The 24,077-nt window shown below is 42.0% G+C and overlaps 1 protein-coding gene across 3 annotated transcripts in view; it reads right to left on the bottom strand.

Moving 5' to 3' along the window:
• Window positions 1-8,280: 8,280 nt before the first annotated feature.
• Window positions 8,281-24,077, bottom strand: part of NINJ1 (ninjurin 1) — a 52,360-nt gene continuing 36,563 nt past the window's right edge. Inside the window, exons 3-5 of one of the 3 annotated variants that reach the window (XR_014788523.1) lie at window positions 23,243-23,474; window positions 17,054-17,953; window positions 8,281-13,594 (exon numbers count right to left, since the gene is read on the bottom strand). Coding sequence is in view for 2 of the 3 variants with exons in the window: in XM_084839979.1 (XP_084696105.1) it covers window positions 17,805-17,953; window positions 23,243-23,474 (381 nt within the window). In the remaining variant the exon portion in view is untranslated. The remainder of the gene's footprint in view (window positions 13,595-17,053; window positions 17,954-23,242; window positions 23,475-24,077) is intronic. The other 2 variants (XM_084839979.1, XM_084839977.1) reach the window with 2 other exon arrangements.

The raw sequence follows: 24,077 nt of genomic DNA, 5'->3' as shown, positions 1-24,077 counted from the left end.
TGATTCTATGATCAACAAGAACATACAGAACTCCTCTTTGATTTCATGAGCCCCAATGAGGGCAGAAGAGTATAAAACCCGTGAATCTGCCACTGTTCAGGAGGGGCACGGCGGCATCTGGATCGTTGTATGTGCACATACAACAGTATCCTCAGTCCAAGAGGACACGCATTGAATGCTCTGGCCAAGTACTTGATAGCGTTGTGGTGAGTATGTGTTGGGTGAAATTCAGGGAGAGGATTTTACTGTCCAGGGCTTAGATAGGGCGCAGCTATCTTTGTTCTGTCATACTCACTGTTGGTTTGGATATAAGACAGCAGGCTTGAGCGTGGGCATGGCTGACACTGTATCATTGATACTTCAGTGGGCCATTTTGTGGCGGTTGGACTGATCTGGAGCTGAGCAACAAACGGGCTAACTGTATATTTAGTCAGTTAACGCACCACATTTGGGTAACTACGTTTCTTAAAGCCTCATAGAAGGGCGCAGCTTCTTGAGGATTGTTGGTTTGAGGTTCTAATCTAAGAGGTATGTAACCTCTTGAGATTCAGGGGGCTTGAAGCTCTTTGAGATTTCTTTGTAATTAAGTTTGTACCTAAGAGACATGTGTCCTCTTCAGTCTTGAGCTTCAGAGAGCCTGAAACTCTCTGAGATTTGTTTGTAACTAAGTTTGTGCCTGAGAGGTGTGTGACCTCTTCAGCCTCAGAGAGCGTGCAACTCTCTGGGGAGGTTCTACTTTTGCTTATTTCTTTTATTTCAAATAGATCTTCTTTTCTTTCATCTACATTGGTTGTGTGTGTGTTCTTCTCCTCCTCATAAGATCCCAAACCTCTCAGCCTGATCAACTGAGTGGTCCTGGGGAAAATTAAATCCATATTTCACAGTGGCACCCGTCACTTTTGAAAAGGGGGCATGGTTTAGAGTTTGATGCGAGTACTCCCCCTTCACTACTGCCATCATCTCTCATGAATGCTAATGCCACCACTGTAAAACTTGTAGTAGTGGTGAAAAAACCACTTCACCCTACAGAGGAAGCCCTGGTTCTTGGTTTTCTGCTTACTTTCTTGGACTGCTTTCTCAGTCACTTCCCGATTGTCGTGGCCAGGCTTCTACTTTCAATCAACAATCCAGGAATGCCCTGTTCCTAGGTTGTTATTGTGACATCTGATCCTGGAACTCTGAGTTGTTTAGGGTTTAAACAACCCAGAGTATAAACCAACAACAAACCATGGGTGATTCTCGGTAAACTCTGCATTGTTTAACCCCTAAACAACCCAGAGTTCCAGGTTTGGACATCACAATAACAACCCAGGACAGGGGTGTTCCTGGATTGTTAATTGCAAGCAGACGTGACGAGCATGCGGGAGGCAAAGCTGTTGCGCCTGCTCAGCCACATTAAACAACCCAGGAATTGCCGTTACATGCAAACCAGGTCTATAAGTAAAAACACACCAAGTTTATTTAAAAGGCATTAAGACAAAAGTAAAGGATAGATACTATGGTTCTTTGTGACGAAGTTCACAACAGGAGAACACAAAACTGACCTTTAAAAAGAACAGTTGATACATGACCCATTACAGATTTCTGCTACGACCCCCTGCTGGGAGCCACCCCCTCTATTCCCTTAAACACCCCATTCAATGTATCCCCATTCAATGTATCAAACCTGATAATGGCATTCCCTGAAAACTGATTGGCTTCTGTACCTATGATATTCCCATCTTCACGTGCCTCTCAGCTACGTCATTTGTTTGTCCCAAAGTTTCAGTAACCATCACTTCCCCCAGATGCTCTTGAGACTTCTCAACCACAACACTGCCTGTTTGACCCCTTTTTGATCACCAAGTCAGCAAATGTGTAGTTTCTGCACAAAGCTATGTTCTTCTTTCTGGGGCCTTCCATGGTTTCGACATCTTATCCTAGTCTGGGTTCTTGGCCAAACTTATGCTATAGCTGTGCTATGAGGCTTTATGACATGCCTTCTGAGCTATACTATGGTGATATGCTAGCAGTATGATTAACATGTGATTGGTGGACAATGCATGCTTGTATGCAAAGTTTTATGTACCTCTGTACACGTGTGGCAGCACCCAAGCTACCGGGAGCCTTGTGACATGTGCCTCACACCTGAGCAATGGATTCAAACACGCGGAGCTCAGTTTGCATTTCCTAGAGAGGGCCCTTGGTGCTTGGGAGGCCGCCATGGTGGCATCTACCACCAAAAGTGGGAAGGGAGTGGGAGGAGTTCTTTTCCAATTCAACTTACAATCTGAGGTGGAAAAGCTCTCCTGGGACCGTAGCGCTTGCTTCGCATTGAAGACCAACACTGCACGTTGCTGATATTCGTATGACAAAGCAGGAATTGACAGGCTTCGGTAACATCACTAGTGCTTGCTCCCCTTTACATTTCCTGCCACATCGTACCCAGTGGCTTCATTGAAGTCTGGCCTCACACAGGAGAAATGGTTATTTTTATTACTTATTTATTTGTGACACTTATATCCAGAGGGTGGGTGCTGCCACAGAGAAGGCCCTCTGTCGAGGTTCTTTATGGTGACATTCCGTTCGTTGTGGAATGACCAGCAAGGCCTCCTCTGATGATCTTCAAAGTCGCCTGGGTATGTATAAGGGAAGGTGGTCTGCTAGGTATCCTGGTCACAGGTTGCTGAGGGCTTTGTATGACAGTAACATACCCTTGTACATGGCTTGGTAGCTAATAGGCAGTCAGCGCAGAGTTCTTTTAACACAGGGGTTGTGTGAGCATAGCTGGGTGTCCCAGTGAGCATCCTGGCTGCTGCATTCTGCACTAGCTGCAGCTTCTGAACCACGCACACAGGCAGCCCCACTTATAGCCCATTGCCGTAGTCTAATCATGAGGTTATGATTAGAGTCTGAAGAAACAGGATCCAAGGAACCATGCAACTCAGGCTACGCACTTAAGGCACTTGTGTTTCTCAAAAAGCAGCTCTCTCTTTTCCATTGAAAACTACTTCTGAAACTGAGGGGCCTTTAAAAAGAAATCTTGTGATAGAATTCGGCAGTATGTTGTTTTAATGGTGAAAAACAAGCAGTCTCACTGGGCACGACTAAGCTTTTAGGCATGTCTAAAGTATTTCTCTGAATCTTGGACATATTTTGACAAGCTGGATGGAACCAGATAGTTCTGCCTCACTTGTCAGGGATGTTGAACAGTGCTTTAGAAAACTAATGTAGTGGAGGCTGGTGGCTCCTATTTCAGTGGGGCTGTGAATCTATTCTGGTTTTCAGTCAGAACCCACCAGAACTCTAAAGGAGCTATCCAAGGTGTTGAACCCCATCCCTAAAATAGGTCTCAGCACCTTAGATAGCTCCTTTAGAGTTCTGGATGGTTCTGACTGAAACCCAGAATGGATTCACAGTCCTACCAGCCTCCAGTGATGTTAGCACTATTGCAGCTAAAGTGAATTCCACTATGCCCTCTACCAACACTTTTTTTGAGCAAGTCTACTTTCTTTGTATCAGTCCCCTTGACCTGCTGGCCAAAATATTTTCCCCTTTCCCCTTTGTTGGATGTACCACTTGCTATTTCTTACTTTCTAGTTTTGATCGTTTTAGTGCCTGCCTGACTTTATTCTCTCACCTTGTGAATCTGTATACTGCAAGACTCACAGGAATTCTTACATTTCAATGGCAGCAGTATGTGCTTCCTCTTCAATCACTGCATATGTTTTCAGCTTCGATGGACAAAGTTATTAATTTATGTAATACATGATAATGTGCTCATCTAAGATTGTGCATGCAGTGAGAATATTCTCACATGAATATTTCATCGTTGAAACTAAACTACAGAAGTTTTCAAATGCCATGTTCTTTACAGTCCACCATGTCTTTTAAAAGAAAATATGCTGCACATCTACAATTATCATTTCTCGATGTGAAAAATATTGCTTTTGATGGGGAAAGACTTATTCCTAACGGAAGCTGAGTGATACTCACTGAGTATCATCGTATAAATTCTTATCAGCTTTGAAAATTAAATAATATATTTATGAAGGCATGTTTTCCAAAGCAGAACTGTCACAAGCAAGCAAACCTTTGAAGATCCAGAAATGTGTGGGTTTTTAAAAATTGTTTATTCCTCATCGCCCCCAAAAGTGGGTTCCAAAGCTATGTGCAAAGATAACGTAACACATCAACAATAAAATACAGTAAAACATCAGTTCAAAACTGAGAGGGGTTAAAAGCAACACATCAACCAGGTAAAACTATATGACAATGTTAAAAATGAATTTAAATGCCCAAGTAAATAGAAACATTTTAACTATTGGTGCCCAACAGAATACAACATTGGTGCCAAGCTGTGCCAGGCAGCATCTGGTGTTCAGGAAGTTCCCTTTCAAGAGAATCTTGAGAAGCAACTATGGAAGTAATTTCCATTCAAACAGGATGTTTTTTACTTGTCAAGTAATCACCTAGCTGCTAAATATTTTATTTATTTAGTTACTGAATTTCTTAATCGCCCATCTGGCCAGTCACCCGGCCATTCTGGGTGATGTACAGCAATACAAACAGTTTTAAAACAATTAAATTCTACTTTAAAACATAATATTTCTAAAAATACCCTAACCCACCCCAAATGCCTGCCTGAACAACCACGTTTTTAATGCATGGCGGAAGCTCATTGAAGAGGGGGCATGGCGGAATTCCCTAGGGAGGGAGTTCCACAGAGTGGGGGCCACCACAGAGAAGGCTCTCTCCCTCATCCTCACCAGCCTAGCTGTCCTGGCTGAAGGGACAGAGAAGGCCATCCGAGGCTGATCTTGTTAATGATGGATTTGAATGCCTTCTCTCAGTGTTGAAGTATTGTATGCTGATAATGTCAACCACTCTATTCTCATTTCCATTTTTAACATTCTGACCAGGTATCTGAATTTGGTAGATGGCTAGATAAGGGACAATAAACTGAAGCTCAACCAGACTATACTGAGGCACTGTTTATGGATGAAGCAGTTGCCTGGGAAAGGCCTGTTCCACTTCAGAAAAATTATTGCACTTTTTTCTGCCTCTGAAAGCTGTTTGGAAACTTCTGCTAGTTCAGAACAGAGTAGCAAGGGTGTTATGTGGTACTGGCAGTAGGGAACATATCATGCCAGACCAGGGCTTAAACAGCTTGACTGGATTCATATTTATTTCCAGGCCCAGCCCAACATACTGGCTTTGAGCTAGAAAGCCCTATATGGCTTCGTGCCTGGGTACTTAAAGGACTGCTGACTCCCATATGAACCCTCCTGACTACCTTGGCCCTAAATCCCCTTGAGTGAGATGGGTCAGGAAGAGGACAAGGCCCATTTCAATTGTGGTACCTCATTTGTGGAATCCCCCTCCCATGAGTTCATTCACTTAGTACTCTCTTTGGTGGGGTTTAGAGGTCAGTTAAAAACTGTAGATTTAATCAGCTTCCCCTAACCTGGTTCTCTCCAGATATGTTGGACTGTAGTCCAACACATCTGGAGGGCAGCTGGATTTAATCATGGACTATATTGCTGCTTCTGTAAAGCACCAAGCCCCAGCCCCAAAATGTACAAGTTATTTCTGTTCCCCAGGAAAAAAAGAAAGAAACCCAGCCTGAATTTGAGATGGGTAGGGGTGGAGCATTTTCAACTCGCCACTAATTTTAAGGGCATCTGTTGAAGGCACTTTACTATTCCTTCATAATAACCAGCGATATGCATACTTCTCACCAATAATCACTTGTGGGCTGAAAAACCACCGGTGTGATGGCAGCTCTTTAAGATGGTACCTGTGCTGCCGCTTGCTTTTTCTGGAATCTAGCTGAGGGAGATGGAAGGAGGGATCTACAGGCTCCTGCCGAAGGAAGCACTGTCAGAAAGATCATGCTTCGTTTTGAGTAGATATCCACGGAAGCAACTGTTTCCTCATGTTTAGAATACTTAGAATTGTGTTGTAACTGGTCTTAAATGACCAAAGGAAATGGAAAGAGCAGAATGGGAAACTCTGGCCAGATATAGGAAAACAGAACTCAAGAGATAGGCAAAAGTGAAGTAAACCAAGCAAATGTGGAAATACAGATAATGCAGAGAGCAGAGAAAAGAAAATACCGGAAAAATAAGTAGGGGAAAAATGCAACAAAAGGGAGGGGGGGAAGAAATCCACAGGGGCTCAGGGACTTAAGGCTCAAAGATTCCTGTAAAACAGCAATTCCCAAGCAGTCTTGTAGAAGTCTATTGGAGGACTTCAGAAACACTTATTCATAATACTAGAACCTGGGGTTATCCCATGAAGTGTACAGTGGTAGATTCAGGACAGATAAAAGGAAGTACTTCTTCACACAGCACATAGTTAAACTATGGAACTTGCTACCACAAGATGTAGTGATGGCCACCAATTTGGATGGCTTTAAAAGGGGATTACACAAATACATGGAGGAGAAGGCTATCATTGGCTAGTAGTCCTGATGGGTCTATGCTACCTCCAGTACCAGAGGCAGTGAGCCTATGTACACCAGTTGCTGCGGAACATGGGCGGGAGGGTGCTGTTGCACTCATGTCCTGCTTGTGGGTTTTCTGCGGGCAGCTGGTTGGCCACTGTGTGAACAGAATACATGGATCCTTGGTCTGATCCAGCATGGCTGTTTTTATGTTCTTAAATCCTGTAATCTTGCTCATCCTCAGTTGACCATATAGAATCAGCGTTGGAGGGGGGCTTTTAGGCCATCTAGTCCAACCCCCTGCTCAGTGCAGCAAGGTTTCACACACTTTCCCTTATTCTTGCTCCAATATTTCTCAGGTGCACTTCTATGCCCTTCTCCCAGAGATGAAGGATGAGGTAGCAGCATGCTTGGCAGGTCGTCACTGCCTCTCCCAGCTGCCTAGTCCATCTCTAGCTAGAATAAAGGTAAACCTGGGGATTGAATTAGGGCAGTAGTACCTGTGATGATACTGTGGACGTTCAAGCTGGTAGACTGTGACAGCACTAGCGGGGGGAGCTGGAAACCAGATTGCCAACTTCTCAATCAGCCCCTATGGTTGTGCATCTACCAGTGCCTTGATCTACAGAAATTAGGAGATGAAGCTTTTCACTGTATGATTTTTTTAAACCACCCACTGTGACTTGCTCATTGCTGTAGATCAAGCTGCTGTTAAGGCACAGCAGCATGGTCATGTTGGAAATTTGGCAACATTAGCTGAGAAGGGATTATAGACAGGGCAGGTGACATGCTTTTATGGGCTACGTTCCCTGTAAAATGTTACAGGAGCTAAAGGATTTGAGAACCCCTGTTATAGAAGACTGTTTTTGGTATTGTACTGGGGTAGGGAGAAAGTTAGAGAGGTAGAGGCAATGTAAGAATTCCTTGACTGGCAAACACATTGAACACTTTGCTGCTTTGTTTATACCTCTTCTTCCTTGTAAATCTGTGTTTCTATTTGTGTCTGTAAATGTAAATTTACAGGCAGTGGCAGCTGGTGGTCTGAGTGGGGCAGAGGGTGGGTCACCAGAGACATAGCCAAGGGGTCACCAGCACTCCAGCACCCCAAATTGGTTTATAAAAATGCATGACACCCAGCACCCTAAATGGGTTTTTAAACTTGACCCCAAGCATCTAAATTGATTTTTTTTAATGCCCACAACACAGGCACCAGAAATGGGCTTTCAGGACACATCTTTAAAGCAGCAACGTTAACAACAGGCTCACCCCTCTCCTGCCTAATAAAATCAAGAAACCCTAATGGAGGATTTTCTTCTTCCTTTAACCCCCCACCCATGGGGGTTGGAATTTCAGATGAAAATGGGTGGGGGGAAGGTTTAATTTCCCCTTCTGGAGTGCCACAGTCCCCATCTGAATTGGGGCCATGCCGGCTTGCATTGAACTAAAACAAGGATATCATACCTGAGCCAGCTTCTCTTGCTCCGAAAGGTGAGTGGGTGGGAGAAAAGGCTCAGGTGCATATCTGCCGGATTATGGACTCACAGTTGCCAGACTGAAGGGTTCCTGGACCACTCTTGGTCCTGCAGCAGCAGCCAGTGCATGATGCCACGCTGCAGCCAGACAAAAAGGTTAAGCTATTTACTTGTTTTTTTCAGGAGTGGGGTTTGGGGCAGGGTGCCAAACACCCTGGCCTCTGATTGGCACTGATACAGGGAGAAAGGAAAATCCCAAGGCCTGGCTGAGTACCAGTAAGCCTAATGCTAATAGAAACAAAACGGATGGTAACAAAACTGTACTTGCACCAAGCTTATGTTTGAAAGACAACAAATGAAACAGATGCTGGAGCGTAAATGTAAAATGATATACGCAGCTATCAAAAATGTTTTATTTATCAGAAACAGAAGAAAAATTCATCTTCATAATTAAAATGCCATAATACAATGACAATGAAAAATAAGGATCCCAACCTGAGTAGAAGGATCAGAGCCATTTCAGATCCTGCCTCCAGCAATGGGCATTCACAGAAGGATATACAGACTTTTTGATGAGGCACTCAAGATATAAATGTCTAGCCCTGATGATTTGGAGTTCTTTTGAGATCATCAATTCATAGTACTACAAATAAATGACTGTCGCTCATTTATTGTGAAGGAGCCAGACACCTCTCCTGAAGGTAGAGCTTCTGTTATGGAGATACGACATTTCTTCGCTGTATGCGTGCAGGCATTGACAGAGTTGTCCTTTGATGTCATGAGCGACAAGTGACATAATCTATCCCCACACCTCTTTTTTTCAGAGGCTGAGGCTACATGATTGATTTATAGGAGCACTGATATAACAGTACTGAACCCCACAGCAATTCCCTGCCAGTTTTATTTATCCCCACCACCACCACACACACATTTTTTTTTTGGGGGGGGGGAGGTTTGATTGGCATGTGCTCTACCCTCTTCAGTGCTGAAACCTTCCCTAACTTAATCCAGTATAGAGCTACACATGCTTAAATCCATGAATGTCAATGGGCACAAGTGCTCCACAATGTAAACTACATTGTTAGTAACTATGAATGCTGAAGCCAAAGCCCAATTCTAAGCATACTGACTTATAAATAAAGTGCCTTATTCTCACAAATTTTAACTAACCATTTACTTTTTGAAGCTTTTTTTTAAAAAATAAACCCTGTAAAGTAAATTTTATACATTCTGTTCAAAAAAATGTTCGCTCAAACCTGCACTGCCTCTAAGTCATAGTGGAGCATTATATTTTTCTGTAAGTGAGAAATCTAATTGTATCACACAATTCACTGTGATAAAAGTTGAATATTTACTAGGTTAGCTGAATATTGTGCTACGTTCTCTACTCGGTTGTAATTAATAAGAAAGTACAATACTGTTAACCAAACGAGTCCTTTAAGTCTGCAACCCTTTGAATAACATTTACTTCTGAACAACAAGAACTTACTTCTGCATGATGCCTTAGAACAGCTTGAGTTGAATCCAGACTTGATTGTACTTACAGTACACCCCCAGGGTTGGATCCAGGATCTGCTTTCCGCAAGAGGAGGGGCTCTGCTTGTAGAAGGTCCCTCCACCTGATTTGGGGGGATCCCCCTCCCCCCCACACACCACCACTCATCCCATTCAGCAGGATGTCCTGACTCTCTGTGTAGCATTTTCAAGGAGTTGGAGGAGCTGCTATGGGAAGGAGGGGGTGGGGAAGTCTGCTTCTGTCATTGCAGTTGATCTGCTGTAAATCTGGATCCAACCCACTGAAATCAATGAGGCTTAAGTTAAAACGGGACTTAGGGCACAATCCTATGGATATAGTCAGCAGCCTCCATAGTCAGAGGCTGCCAGATATCCAATGCAGGGTGGCCGGAGCATGGAGGCGATCCTCACTTTTGTGCTCTGGCTCCCCCACATTTTCACTAGAGAGACGATTTTGCCCAACTAGCCACTCGCTTCTGAGTGGAAGGGAAGGAGACTGGGGCGAGCATAGGAAGCTGCATAATGCAGCTTCCCCAGTCTCTTACCCTCCTCTCCCCCAGGACCGCCCCCTCTCCCTCATCTCCGCACTCCATTTCCGAGTGCAGAGACATAGCCAGAACCACACTGGCCCCCAGAGGGTGGGCAGGGAGCATGGTTTTTGGGCTCCGAGGTCGGAGCCCTGTTTCTGACCTTGGATCCCAGAAAACCAACAAGCCTATGTCCCCCCAGATGCTGACTAGGGGGCATAGGATTGCTCTCTTAATTACTTAAATCCCATTGATTTCAATGGGTCTGCTGAAAGTATAACTAATTCTGGATCCAAACCATTATCTTTATCAGTAATAAAAACCCATTAACAGCATCAAAATACAACAATTTTCACTGAGATGTCAAGATGCTTCTATGCTCTTCTTGTTCTCTATCTTCCTACTAGCAAAACAGAAAATAATATTATAACCTTCTCCTTGAAAATCTGTTCTTATAACCAGTGGAAAAACTTAGCAACTGAAACGGTTAATGAAAAGCTACAATCATCTGACTACCAACCATAACGTACTATGTACATTTAAATTTTATATATTTAATAAATGAAAATGAAAAGGAATAATCATAAACATATATCTATACAGAAGTTAAAATTGAAGGCAGCTTCTTTTAACATAAGTTAAATTAGAAATAAAATGCTTGATATATTTTCTTAAAGTATTTGTGATGCATACAATTGTCAGAAACAGCATGTACTCTGGACAGTATTTACTTCCTGACTCAGCTGTGTTCATCAAAGATCATTCTTTTTTAAATGATCCTTTCCCATGCAAAGTTACTCGAGGAAAGCAACTGGAAAAATGAAATTACACTAGGGAAAAATGGCCATGATCCCGCAGAGTTAAATGTGGGTGTAAACTGTATTTTGGACTGTGGTGCTCCTGTCTTCCCTAATGAAGATTATGACCAGTCACTGGAGAATAGGAGAGAGGCCTGTGTTGGACCTTTCTTATTCAGAGTCTGGGAACAAGAAGCCAGTGGTCTTTTTCACTGAAGCACTAAAATGTGGCTAGGCAACTTGTGCCCTCCAGATGTTGCTGGACTGCAACTCCCATCAGCCCTAGCAATGGTGAGGGAAGAGAGAGCTGCAGTCCAACCACATCTGAAGGAATGCAAGTTACTCACCTTTAAGGCTCTCCCCATAAAACACTTGGCAAGTGCTCTGCAAAAACTATTGCACAAGGAGCATATGAAAATTCCTGTAAAAGGGCAGAAGACGTCGTAGTGGAACAATAATGCTGACAAAAGTAGAAAGTAAACTTTGTGGATGTGCCACAAGAGGACTGATTGCAGAGATTTTCCATGAAAAGGAAGAATGTGGGCCACTTCACACATGAGATCTATGTGAGTGTGGAGAGGGGTTGAGAACTATGTTTTTTTTTGCTCCCTATTCCCCTCTTTTTCTTCTCTCCCCTTCTGGATTATGTCATCTGTTTTTACTGGCAGTGTTTACAGAACTTAGACCAATGGCCACCCAAGCCCTCAAAATGGATGAAATATAAATGCAAATGAATAAATATTTTTTTCCTTATACATGTGTACAAAATCACATGTACTCCTAGTGGGAAGGAGTAGTTGGCTGCAGGTTCTTGCTGCTTGTATATGCAGAAAAATAGGTGTGTACATTCTTCACACACGTCCACACGGATGTGCACATTTCTTCACACACATGGATATATACATGAAATGTGTGAAGTGATCTTTAGGTTGATCACAAATGGGGGAAAGTCTGTAGTTCGGCTGGGAATATCTTTTTTAAATTTTGGTCAGACAAGCATGTTGCTACTATTGTCAAAAGGAAAAGACAACACCATTAAACAACTGATCAAAAGCTGTGATGACTAGGAAATCATTTGGAATCTGATTGAAAATAAAACTGCATAATGCCTTTATACAAATATATGAACAGTTCTGGTTACCACATCTCAAAAAGGATATTGTAGAGCTTGAAAAGTGCAAAACTATCACGAAGCTGGAGCAACTCCCCTTTGAGGAAAGGTTATGATACTTGTGGCTTTTCGCTTAGAAAAAAGGCAAGTGTGAGGAGGCATGATAGAAGTATATGAATTATGCATAGTGTGGAGAAAGTAGATAGGAAATTTTTTCTCCATCTCTCATAATACCTTAGCATGAGGCTGAATTGTGGGAAATTCAGGACAGATAAAAGGATTTCTTTTGTGTGTATTTCTTCACACTGTGCATAGTTAAACTATGGCATTTGCTGCCACAAGATGGCCACCAACTTAGATGGCTTGAAAAGAAGATTATACGAATTAATGGTTGATAATGGTAAAAAGGGATATTAGTCATGATGACTATATGCTACCTCTAGGATCAGAAGCAGCATGCCTTTGAGTACCAGCTACTGGGGAACAATAGCAGAACCATCATGTCCTGTCTGTGGATTTCCTGAAGGTGCCTGGTTGGTCAATGTGAGGTACTGGACTAGATAGGACTTTGGTCTGCTCCAGCAGGGCTTTTCTTATATCTGTAAGTGTGCTATGGACTGCATTTTAAGATACTTCTCCCAAACCAGTCCAGTTTACAAGAGTTCTTCCTAGCAGACTATGGCCCCAGTAAACTCACACCAAAGGATAAAGAATTATTTCTAACAAGAACAAGCACAACTTCTAACAAGAAAAACTTGAAGGATAGACCCTAGTCCCTTTGGAACACTTGGACTGAGAGGGTTAAACTACAAAGAAACATGCAATATAGTCAAGTGGCTTCCACACAACAGAAATGTGACTGTTCCAAATGCTTCCATCACATTGATTGCATGAACTTAATTCTTTACAAACAAAAGCCATCCAAATATGAGACAAATCCATCTGGAATTTTATAAATAAACAAAAAATACATACAGGGCCAGCCCTATCATTAGGCAGAGCGAGGCAGCTGCCTCAGGCAGCAGGTTTTGACTGTCATGAACAAGGAGCAAATTGTTAGTTACTTCATTTGTTATTATTGCATTTTTACTAACAGGATGGAGAGAGGTGCTTGTGGGATTTTCTGACTCATGTGCCAGAATAATTTATCTGGCTTTGAGTACTATGTGTGTTGATTTGTGGGGGTGCCATTTGCTGTTCTGCCTCAAACAGCAAAATGTTGGGCTGGTCCTGATTACAGAGATTCTTTAATTCGTTTAAAATATTGGGATTACAGACTTTTGAGAGTTTTGACAGACAAATTTGTCCCCCTTTAGTGCAGAATGTACAAATGTGAAACCCACCCTTTCAAGTGTAGAAAGTACCTCTTTCTCTGTTCAGTATCTCTTCAGAAGGCACAGAGAGTGAGGAATTCTGAGCTGCGGATGAAATCATGGGATAGCAGTCTCTGGCGAAAGAATTCACACAGCATCTTCTTTAATCCAATACTGACAAGTTTATGTGGAAATATTGATGCTAGTAGCCTTGAATGCAGTCTCTTGCACTACAACATCAAATTAAGTTGTCCCAACAATACTAGTTCACCATCCTTGTGTAGTTAAGAGATGAAACAGAATGGTAAATAGTTCAACTGAAAGAGAGAGAGGAATGTTTGCTTGAATTGCTTTAGGTTCTTCATGTTTTCCATCCAAGAGAAACCAGCTCAAGGTGCAGAAACTACCTACAGAATTCAAAAGCTCAGGTCTCTGGGGGATGGGAGGAGAAAAAGATAAAAGTTGTTAAAAGGATCCATACATAAAAATAGGCATTCCGTTTGAAGTCCCTTTGCTATTCCATCTCAAAATACCCATATGACTATCAAGTCCTTTTGACTTCTATAATTGTATGGAGTATGCCAAATGGTAAGGTAACAAGTGTATAAATAAAATCTTCAATGGGCAAGTCCTGATCCACTACTGGGTCATGCCCTGATCTCAGGTGGATTGCACCAGCAGCAGTACCACCATCTTCACTGAACCATAAATGACCACAGCATTCTACAAAGTTTATAGTCTAAACTTCCTGGGGGAGACAATAGAGAAAGGGGAGGGAAAATGAGGGAGTGATAAACAAGGGAAGAATATGCATGTATTTCACTTATACCTACTTTCAGCCCGATCCTGTCTGTGTTTGCCCAGAGCTAAGCCACGCTGTGTTCAAGTGAGCTTATTACATATCTATCTATCCATCCACCCACCCACCCACCCATCACTTTTCTGTCTACCAGAGCCCTCAAGGTGATCAACAATTTAAAACAATACAATAATACAACCAAACAAAAGCAGAAACAAGCAAAAACAATATTAGAATCCATCAATGGCCTAGCAAACCAGCCCAGTTTTCACTGCCTGTCTAAAACTCAGAAGGGATGGAGCCAATCTGACCTCTCTTTGGAGGGAGTTTCACAGTTGGAGTGCTGTTACATGTTCACACATAATGCTAACCTATAGTTTATTTAATCCATTAGTTGCTGAATTCTGATGTGTTGTGATGAGAGAACCGAGTCACACAAACAAACCACGGTTTGTTAACCACGAACAACCTAGAAACAGAAGCCATGGTTTGTTGTTGGGTTGTGAACTGTGGGTTGTTTAAACTATGGTTTGTCATTACATGTGAACCCAGAACCGTGGGTTATCCCACAGATAGGTTGTTTTACAGGCTATAGAGGCAGTTGACAAGAGTGATAACTATGTCTTCCTTCCTTACTCTGAAGTAAGCACAGGGAGCACAATACAGTTTGGGACCCTAGTGTTGTGGGTAGGTTTTTTTTTTAACCCTCTGCCCCCTTGCTATGGTCCCAATCCAGATCACCCCAATGCCTGTAATTTTCATTGCCAAAAGGTGATAATTTGTTTTAAATGGATCACTTTTGCGATCTCATACGCTTCAGGTCCCTGCACCTACTTTAGAGTAAAAACAGAAAGACGTAGCTGATAGCAATGTAACATGTAGTTAGGGTCACAGAATTCTGGGACATGGTTCCAGGCATAAGGGGAAGCATGGAAGAAAGGGCAAAGTTCCTGAAGGGAGCAGGGAGTTGAAGATGGTGGGGGTGGAGCAGCAAAGATCCCAGGATATGTATCAGGATATGAGAGAGGGCCAAGGTCACAGAAGACTTTGAAGGTAAGGAGGAGAAGCTTGTGCTGGATCCAGCAGTGGACAGGAAGCCCATGGAGGGATTTCAGGAGAAGCATCATGTCCAGAGCATCAAGAGAGGTGAATGATTTTGAGTGCTACTGAGGTGCAACAATGGAAGATCACAGTAGTCATGATAAGACATAAATAGAACATAGTTTTTGGTCACTGCTTAAGTTTTTTTAAAGAGAGAAGAAGAAAAATGGTAAAAAATTTAAAGTGTCAATTCTCTTACAGGTAGAGGTTAAATGTATATCCAAAAGGTTTTAAGATTACTGTATGAAACTGTGTATTCACTTACCTTAGAATAATTACGAGCCATAATAGGCAATCTAAAAAAATGTTTCTCTTCCTGACACTTGGTATCAGCAAATAGCACTTCTAGTGTTTTGACAAGTCGAAAGTGACAATGTAGAGCAGGAGTACTGGCAGAAGGCCTTGGAATTCCATCTTGCCATGAGTCCAAAATAACCTGAACTTGTTGACATTTTCAGCATGCTACAAGGACAGTCCCCCCCCCCCGCACTAGGCACTTGATAAAAACTCAGCTAAACTAAGGTGCTGTTACTGTACTGAAGTTATCAGTATTTCATTAGGAAAGACTGGCAGAGATATTCATACTTGTGGCTGTCTATAATTTGGAAACTCCTTCCACCATTTAGATAAAAGAGTTTGGGTCAAAACTCTCATGCTGGTAGATGGCTCCAATCATCTACCAGCACTTCTATTTTAAAATGTTGTGATGGTGATTGGGATGGAGAAAGGATAGATAACTTTCTTGACCAACGGGGACCAGAGATGGGATGAACAGGTAAATACCTTTCTTTTTGTTCAAGCACATGGAAACCCCCTTGTTTCAGAAGTCTTTCTCCTGGCTCATCCCTAATTTCCTCGCTGGAATGTATAATGAAGGGGCTTACTGGAGACACCCTCCACAGTCCCCCATGGAAGTGAAGCCAAGAACATGTGCTATCCCTTGGCCCCTACAATGGGGGAGACTTTGGCAGGCAGAAGCCATTCCTTTTCAGCAGTCCAAATGTTTCTTTCCTTTCCTTTCTTCTATCCCTGGTGCTCTCTCTCTCTCTCTCTCCCTTGCTATGTCCTGTTGGCCATCTCTTACCCATGCTGAGACTCAGCAGCCTCATTTTCTAATTCCAGGTCAGCATGTGACACCACAGCACCAAAATTGATGACATTTTGCAGTGTCATCAACCACAATTGACCAGGTGGGTGTTTCCGTGGTGCAAAGCTGAGCTGTGGCTGCCCCCAGCTTTTCAACTGCTTGCTTACCAGCTTCCTTTAATATCTTGAACAGCTCCCTGCCTCCCCTTCACTTCTAGCTTTAAGGTGCACTCCTGCGCATGGTTAGACAGAAAAAAGGCCTACAACTCCAAGTATGGCTGGGGCTTGCTTGGAGTTGTAGGCTTTTTTTCTGTCTAACCATGTGCAGGATTGTGCCTTTATCCTACTTTTTGAAGGGCTTAATGTGGAAGAGAGTTAGTAAATGAGGGGGGTGTTTCTCATGGGGAGCAAATTTCTACCATGATTGCTTATGTTATTGAAGCACTTGAGCCTTTGTTTAAAAGTACAGAAAAGCACTGGGTGGTGCTTTGAGGCATATCATATTTTTTAAACTGTCATAATGAGGAAAAACCTCAAAAAGCTCTAAATTTACACAAATATCAAAGCAGTCTGTGGTTCAGAATTTCCTAGGCTGAGTTTCCTCTAGGATGAAATGCATCTGGGCACGGAGTGGGGAAGGAGGGCACTCTCCAGTCAAAAGGCTCTGCATGTTAGTATTCATAATGATTTAGGGAAATAAGCCAATTTCAGACTGTGGTTTCTGATCCTGACTTGTTTCTCTAAATCATAGTTAAGGCTAGTGCTGTGCCAAATATTTCTTCCACATTATTTTTAGTATTCTCATTCAATTTGAGAGAAAAGAAATTGTTCTCAAAAATATGTTTGAGGGAGAAGAAAATATCACAGAAATATTCATGAGTTGGATTCAGGATTCTTGTGCTCACCTTAGTTATGAGGTAGTTGAGGAGCGTGTGTGTGAGCGTCCTGTCTTTCATTGTACAATCATCTCTCTGGCAGCCTCCCTGGCTTCCAGTACTTCAATAAAAGCCCAGAGGAAGACATCATCATCAGGTAACTCCTCCCATGGGGCTTTTTGCAGATCACAAAGCATGGGTAGCCAGGGAGGCTACAGAGTGATGGAGGCATGTATAACAGAAAGAAAGAAAGAAAACACTCAGCAACTTCAGCAGTGGTGGCACAAAAGCTAAAAACCCTTAGGAAAAAAAAGAAAGAAGCTGTGCCACAGCCCCTGCCAGTGGTGAGCTCTACCTGGGAGGAACTGTTGGAGAATTTCTCCTTTTCCTGGAAAAATTCATTGAAACTGACCCCACCCCCACTTCTCTGCTCAAAAATTGGGTGGAGAATTTTGAGAGGCCGTTTGTGCACACCTATAGTTAAGACTAATCACAGTTTGTCCAGGTTCACACATGTAACAACAAAGCATGTTTAGCTGAAGCTATGCCAAAGAAGGAAGGGAGAGTGCACAAGCCTATGGCTTGTGCATGTAATGCTAAACCACAGTGTAGCATTACATCAAAACCCAGCTAATGTCATGTTTGCGCTTCATAATATATAAAAATGAGGCTGTTTCATCAAACCTTTCCGCCCATAAGGAAATGGTAAGACTAGAAGCATATATGCTGCCATTGAAAGATAATCCGGTTCTAAAGATTGCAAAAAGTCCTCACCTTTCTATTACTTACTTTGTGGAAGCGATGGCTTCTGGACTCCAAAGGCAGTAATAAAGATATTAACAACTACTATAATAAACACCAGTCCAGTTGCAATGTTATTGAGGAAGTCCAGCTTGGCATGTTTTGCAGGGTTATTAAGGTCATATTTGACTGCAAGGGAAAAATATTGAGTGAAAGAGATGCTTTTACCACTGAGGAGCAATTAATTTACATAGTAGAGATGTATTGTTGTTTGAATTCTGTAACAACTGCTTCAGAAGAAAAGATGTCAGCATGAGGAAGTAACATTTCAAAACCACGTGCCAAAAGATCTCCTGAGAGAAATGCCAACAACTGTCTGGACTGTAAACAACTAAAAACATTTCTCCTGGATACTTTTTACTGTCTCTATTGGTGAAGCATTTGCAAACACAGGCCAAATTTTGTAGCAGTGCAAGGGAAAGAATATTTTCGAATGAGGAAACAATTACTTTCTGCATCCATACAAATGACTATATGTTCAACCAAATGGCACATATCAAAGACTTGCAAGTGGTGCTTATTCTTATTAGAAAGTTTGGTTGTGTAATACACCTTCTGTTTGCTTGCTTTTCTTTGCCTGAATTGCTCAAGGGCAAAGGGAGTTGGATGAAAAGAGATGAAGCTCACATTGGGTTATTTTTACTTCCACGTCTTGAAAAATGTATAAATGGGTTATATTAAATATGCATCCCCTTGTACAGAATTGCATGAAGTCTGGAGGAACTGCTCCACATTAGGAGAGAACCTCAAACAACCTTTCATGGGCAGACATGCCATAAGGCAGGGGATGGCCAGGAGAGTTTTGAGTCCAGATTTTGTTTGTTTTGTTTTTTTCCTACCATTAAAATAAATGAGCCTAGAACAATGCCAGGGCTTCATCTATCCACAGAAAGATAGTGCGAAAAGCTGACACTAGTAGACTCTTATCTCTACAACCTCTTCTCATTTTTATTTGTTTGAAGTGGCTTGTGCAAAATAAGAAAACCATATTAAAAGCTTTAAAAGTTTCAACTACATAGATTCTTTGTATTTCATAAATATTGCTTTTAAAACACCCTCGTAGGTTGAGCCAGTTACAGGAAAAGCAACATGAAGTGTTTGAAAATAATGTAAAATTGCCTAATATTAAATTTAGACTTTAAAAAATAAAGTTTGCAGCAGATAAGGACTGGGGTCCAAAGATTGAATTTAGGCATGCGGAAGGTGGGCTCAGGGGAATTTCTTTACTTTGTTCCTTTAAACAGCAGACTTCTTATGCTATATCAATAACCGCTTTGAAAACTCCTCCGAGCCTCAAAGAAGTCTGTTGTATGATGTGGAGGGCTGTTCTCTGTGGGAGAGACAGAAAAGGGGTGGGTATGCAGATGGGGTGGCCATGTGTCCTACTTTACAGAGCAGCCTTCTCTGTCTGAAGGTATCCTTTATTTGAAGGGCTGTCCAGTCCAAGTCCACGTTAAAGATAACAAACCCTAAGAAGGGAGAGCAGAGGCCTGGAAGTTGCTCACCTTTGTAAGTGGACAGCAGACTGCACAGACACACAGGTCACCTGGTCAGTTTCCCCCATTATGGTGAGATGGACTGTATTATGAAATATAGGAATTATTTCTAAAATTGTATCTGCAAATTTAATGCATATCTGTGTCCTTTTTTGATGCATTTCCTGATTTTTGGTGATGTGTAAGTGATCTAGGTCTGTATCCAATGTTAGTCCTACTTAGAATACACCCATTCAAATGAATGGGAGTTAAGTTAGACTAACATTGGATACTATCTCATGGATTCTGGCCATAAGCACTTTCTTCCTCTTTTCCCTGAAATCACAAGAACTAGAAAAGGAAAGCAAGCTGCTTGATTCCAAGAAATGCAGAGTGACCAATATGATGTAATATAATTGGCAGGAGTTGACACAGCAGTTAGATTAGAGGCATTGGGGTATTTTTCATGAGCTGGTCTGGTGGTAGGAAAGAAACCAGTAACTGGCTCATGATGTGTAGCTCATGGCGTGTATGTATTCAAAAGTCATTCAGCTGTAGAGCTGACATATGCAGTGATTCACCAGCTCTGGGGGAGTAGAAGATGGGGGAAAAAAACCCAGCTTTGTCTATTAACAAAGAGAGGTTTGGAACTTTCAGGGGGAATTACAGTAATCCTATTTCATTATTATAGTACTACACAATAGAGCTAAACCGGAAACTGTTCTTAAGTACAGGTATTGTTAAGCATTTTATTATAGTGATCCAATCCCACACTGTCATTTCGTGTAGACTAACGTATACAATTTTTTTCACTCTTCAAAAAAAGAAATGAAAAAGCCCTTAAGATTAATACAGGGTCTTCTATAGGATGAATTATGAATGTCTAGTGCCACCAAAAGGAGACTGGCCACACATTTACAACTCAAATGACAGCATTTTCATTCAGAGCCTTCTCTCTTTCTTTCTTTCTTTTCTTTTTTTGTAAAAACAAAGTTGTAATCTGGGCAGGAGGTCCTGGCATTTTCAAGCAGGCTAATCATTCATCTTAGCTCACTTCCCAATTCAACTTCGATCAAGGAACGTGAGTTTTCTGTATTTGTTTTTGAATAGAACAAGATGTTGTCACAGGGCGGGGGGACGAAGGGTTTAAACTGCTCCTGGCCCTCACAGTCTAAAAAGACCGAAGAGGGAGAGTCACACAGCAAAAATATGGGCTGGGAATCTGGTAATAGGAAGCTGTTACAAAAGGCCTCCCTGGCTGCTGAGCTGACCACTTCCTTCCTTCTCTTTCTGCCCTAAAATGTACATGCTTACTAGCAAGCCACTGTCCTATGGCAAAGTAACAAGAGAGCTACCACTATGTCCTAAAGGCCTCTCAAAAACATACTCTAAGGGAAACAGTGGTCAACATTTGGACCTGCACTGCTATGAACTAAGAAAGAATGTTCCTGTTAACTTCCTACGAAGATGAGCGTGAGGCTGCCAATGTCAACAATGTGCAAAGACATGAACAGCTGTGCAGATGGCTCCACATTCCCAGGCTCAGCCCTCTCCCTTGTGCCAGGAACTGGGTGAGGGTGCCCTTGTCACAGCTGTGGGACCTCTGAGGGAACGTTTGTTTGCAGTCATTTTTCCACCAGGAAAAACTGATGGTGTTCACACCAACGCCCAGCTCAAGCCAGTGCTTACGTTCCACACGATGTTCCCCAAGATGTCTGAGAAACATTACCCCTTCCCATCTGTGGGCCACCTGACAAGGAGGGAGGCTACATCTTAAGCCTTCCTTGGAAACTGCTCCCTCATGGATGGAGTGGTCCGGCAGCCTCACCTTCACAAACTATAAACAGATGGACAGGAAGATATGATAACTGACTGGTGTCTGTTGTTCCAAAAACAGACATTCCACATAGCTACTTCCAAAAGTGCCTTGGACTGGTCTGCTCTACAATATTGTTTGGTATGGGTCCCACATAATGATAACCACAAAATAATTAAGATGCCCAAGGGACCTTTTTGAATATATTGAATTCATTTTGGTTCAAAGGGTACACAAGCTGTGGAGTTGTACAGTTGCGAGTCCTTGGCACATGAAGCCATGTCTTCTCTCCACAACTATCCCTTTCCAAACCTTGGATGTGTACCTTCCAAACTGATTACTGTGATTTCCTAATAATAGCACAGTGCTGGGTTCCTTTTAATGCTGTAACTAAAAGAAATACTATTTATATATCTAGAAAATAACAGAGCAGTTAAAAAGTCAGCATGACCTTCCTGTGGTAGAAGAAAAGTATAATTCAGCCTATAAATTCTGGGGTTGAAATGACAGTTTTTATATACTTCCTGAGCTAAAAATTACTTCAGAAACAAAAGTCACGAATGAACAATCTTTCAGGATCTCTTTCCCACAACATATGAATGGTATAAAGTGAACTTTCAGGAAATATAATATCTTTATCCTGTATACAACTGAACTAAGTTGGCCTTACGTCTGAGTGGGCATGTATAGGACTGCACTTTTAGTATCTTATTTTAGTAAATATTTTATGTTACTATCTCCATGTTTAGATCACCCTACAAATAAGGCAACAAATGTTGCTCTAGTGCATGAATGGATGCACACACACACACACACACACACCAATCTACCTGCCCCCACCCACATTTGTAGCCTTTAAAAAAATTGCAAAGTTTAATTGCTTAGTCACCTAGAAGCAATTCTTACCACAGCTGACCAAATGAGTGGCTATTTACATGCCTGGATCAGGACCACAGAAATGTTATTTTGATCACATGAACATTAAACCACTGTGCACAAATCTAGAACACTTTTTGTATACCCCATATTATGACTATTATTTAGTGAAACATCAAAATGAGAAAGGAAGAGATCCAAAACAGTGCAGAGGACATGCTTGGCATAGCAGAAGTCTTAGATCTGATCCCTACCTTTTCCATGTTTAAAAAATAGGTCTTGGTTCACAGGGCTGCAAAAGACCCATCTCTGCCCAAGGCATACTGCCAGTCACAGCAAACATTACAGGGTAGATGGGCTAACAGTCAGTATATGGCAGCGATGTATTTTAAAATGGAAGTAGTTTAAGATCAAAAATTCTCCATGATATTATTTATTACAGTATATGGTATTGTTTCTATTAAAAATCCTAGATTATGACCATTATTCCAGGAATCCAGTTAGCAGAGAAGCTTCAGTTCCTCACCTCACCCTCACAGCTCCCTACAGCTATAGATCAGGGCATGGCCTGATGATGCACATGATACACAACTTTATTGAAGCTAAGCAGGCCCAGGTCTGGCGAGTGCACAGATAGGAGACCACTTGTGGTACACGGCCTTAAGTTCCACCGCAGAAGAAAGACGGGACACACGAATAAACAAAATATCACAAACTACTTTTGAAACTCCACTGAGCTTCAAATGTGCCTTGTCAAGTAACAAAGAAATGGGGCTGCTGTTAGGTGGGTGGGATCAGAAGACCCACCACGTTTACAGAGCTCTGTGCAGTGCTGAACCCCTTTCAGCTCAGCCAGATACAATTTTGGAGATGCTCTCTCCAGTGGTGATTTGGATTCCTGATCGTGCAGGATTCCAAATCACAGGGAGAACCTTTGTGTGTAAAGCAGTCTTTCCTTTACAGATGTTTGCTTCACCTTCTGGAGATGGTGTCCATGAGGAAGGGTGGAGCCAGCAGGCATAGCCCCCTCCCCCACAATGACAGTCGTGTGGAGAGGAACACATGGAAAGGTCTACTGAGTAGTTTCCCACCCCCTCGCCCCCCAAAAGAACCAGTCTTATAGAAAGGAAGTTAGTTGTAAAAGTAGAATATAACCATTATTTAAAAATAAAAAATTACCATGCCTCTTTTAGAACAGAAAAATGTTTATCATAAACAGTACTACTATGGCAATCATATCACTATACATACCAAGGAATATTAGAAGCACACCTACTCCGATTTGAAGCACAAGCGAAACACTGATGAGGATAATAAGTGGAACATAGAATGAGAAGGAAGGTCCTTGCTCCATTACTGCTTTGAGCTGGGATGCATTGGCCATGAGCAAAGCGATGTCCAACATGCTCTCTGCTGCACTCTTCTTATTGGCATAATGATTAATGTTAATTGGTCTGTTTCTCTGCAGCCATTGTCTTTGAGGCTGAAAGGCAAAATATTTCAAATACATCAAATAGGAATGATTTAGATGCATTAGAAACGTAATCAGAGTGGGATGACCAAAATCCTGTTAAAAATCAGCTACATCCTTATATAAAAATAGATTCCAAGATGGAAAGCAAGTTGACAGAGAGAACTGTCTGAAGGCACATAATTCATTTCAATGGGGAAACCATCTGGGAACCATATATAAACCACTATGTACACCTTGGAAGAAGAGTGTGAAATAAATAATGCAGAACCCCAGCTGGGCATGGCTGTACCAGGTGGTTCTCCTTGGCTATTTTCTTTAAGACAATCCTTGGCAGGGAAGAATTGGAGGAATATTCACCCGTATTCTCCTGACCAAATTTAAGAAGCATTAACTCTACTCAGATAATATGTCCACTAGACATATTTATCGTTGGCCAATATTCTTGTTTCAACCCTGAGCTTTGTTTGTAGTACAGATTCCACTGTATGAGAAACTGTGTATAGTATAAAGACTTATACTTAGTATGAAGACGGTAACACATATATAAACAAAGGTTTGGGTTAAACTATAGGAAATGTGAGCTTCAGAACTACCTGGGAAAACCAGCATAGT

The sequence above is a fragment of the Heloderma suspectum genome, chromosome 2, assembly GCF_057233095.1.
Source record: "Heloderma suspectum isolate Gila_16-S chromosome 2, 16-S_ref, whole genome shotgun sequence".
In the NCBI taxonomy this organism is placed as follows: Eukaryota; Metazoa; Chordata; class Lepidosauria; order Squamata; family Helodermatidae; genus Heloderma; species Heloderma suspectum.
This window is presented reverse-complemented; position numbering and strand designations above follow the sequence as displayed.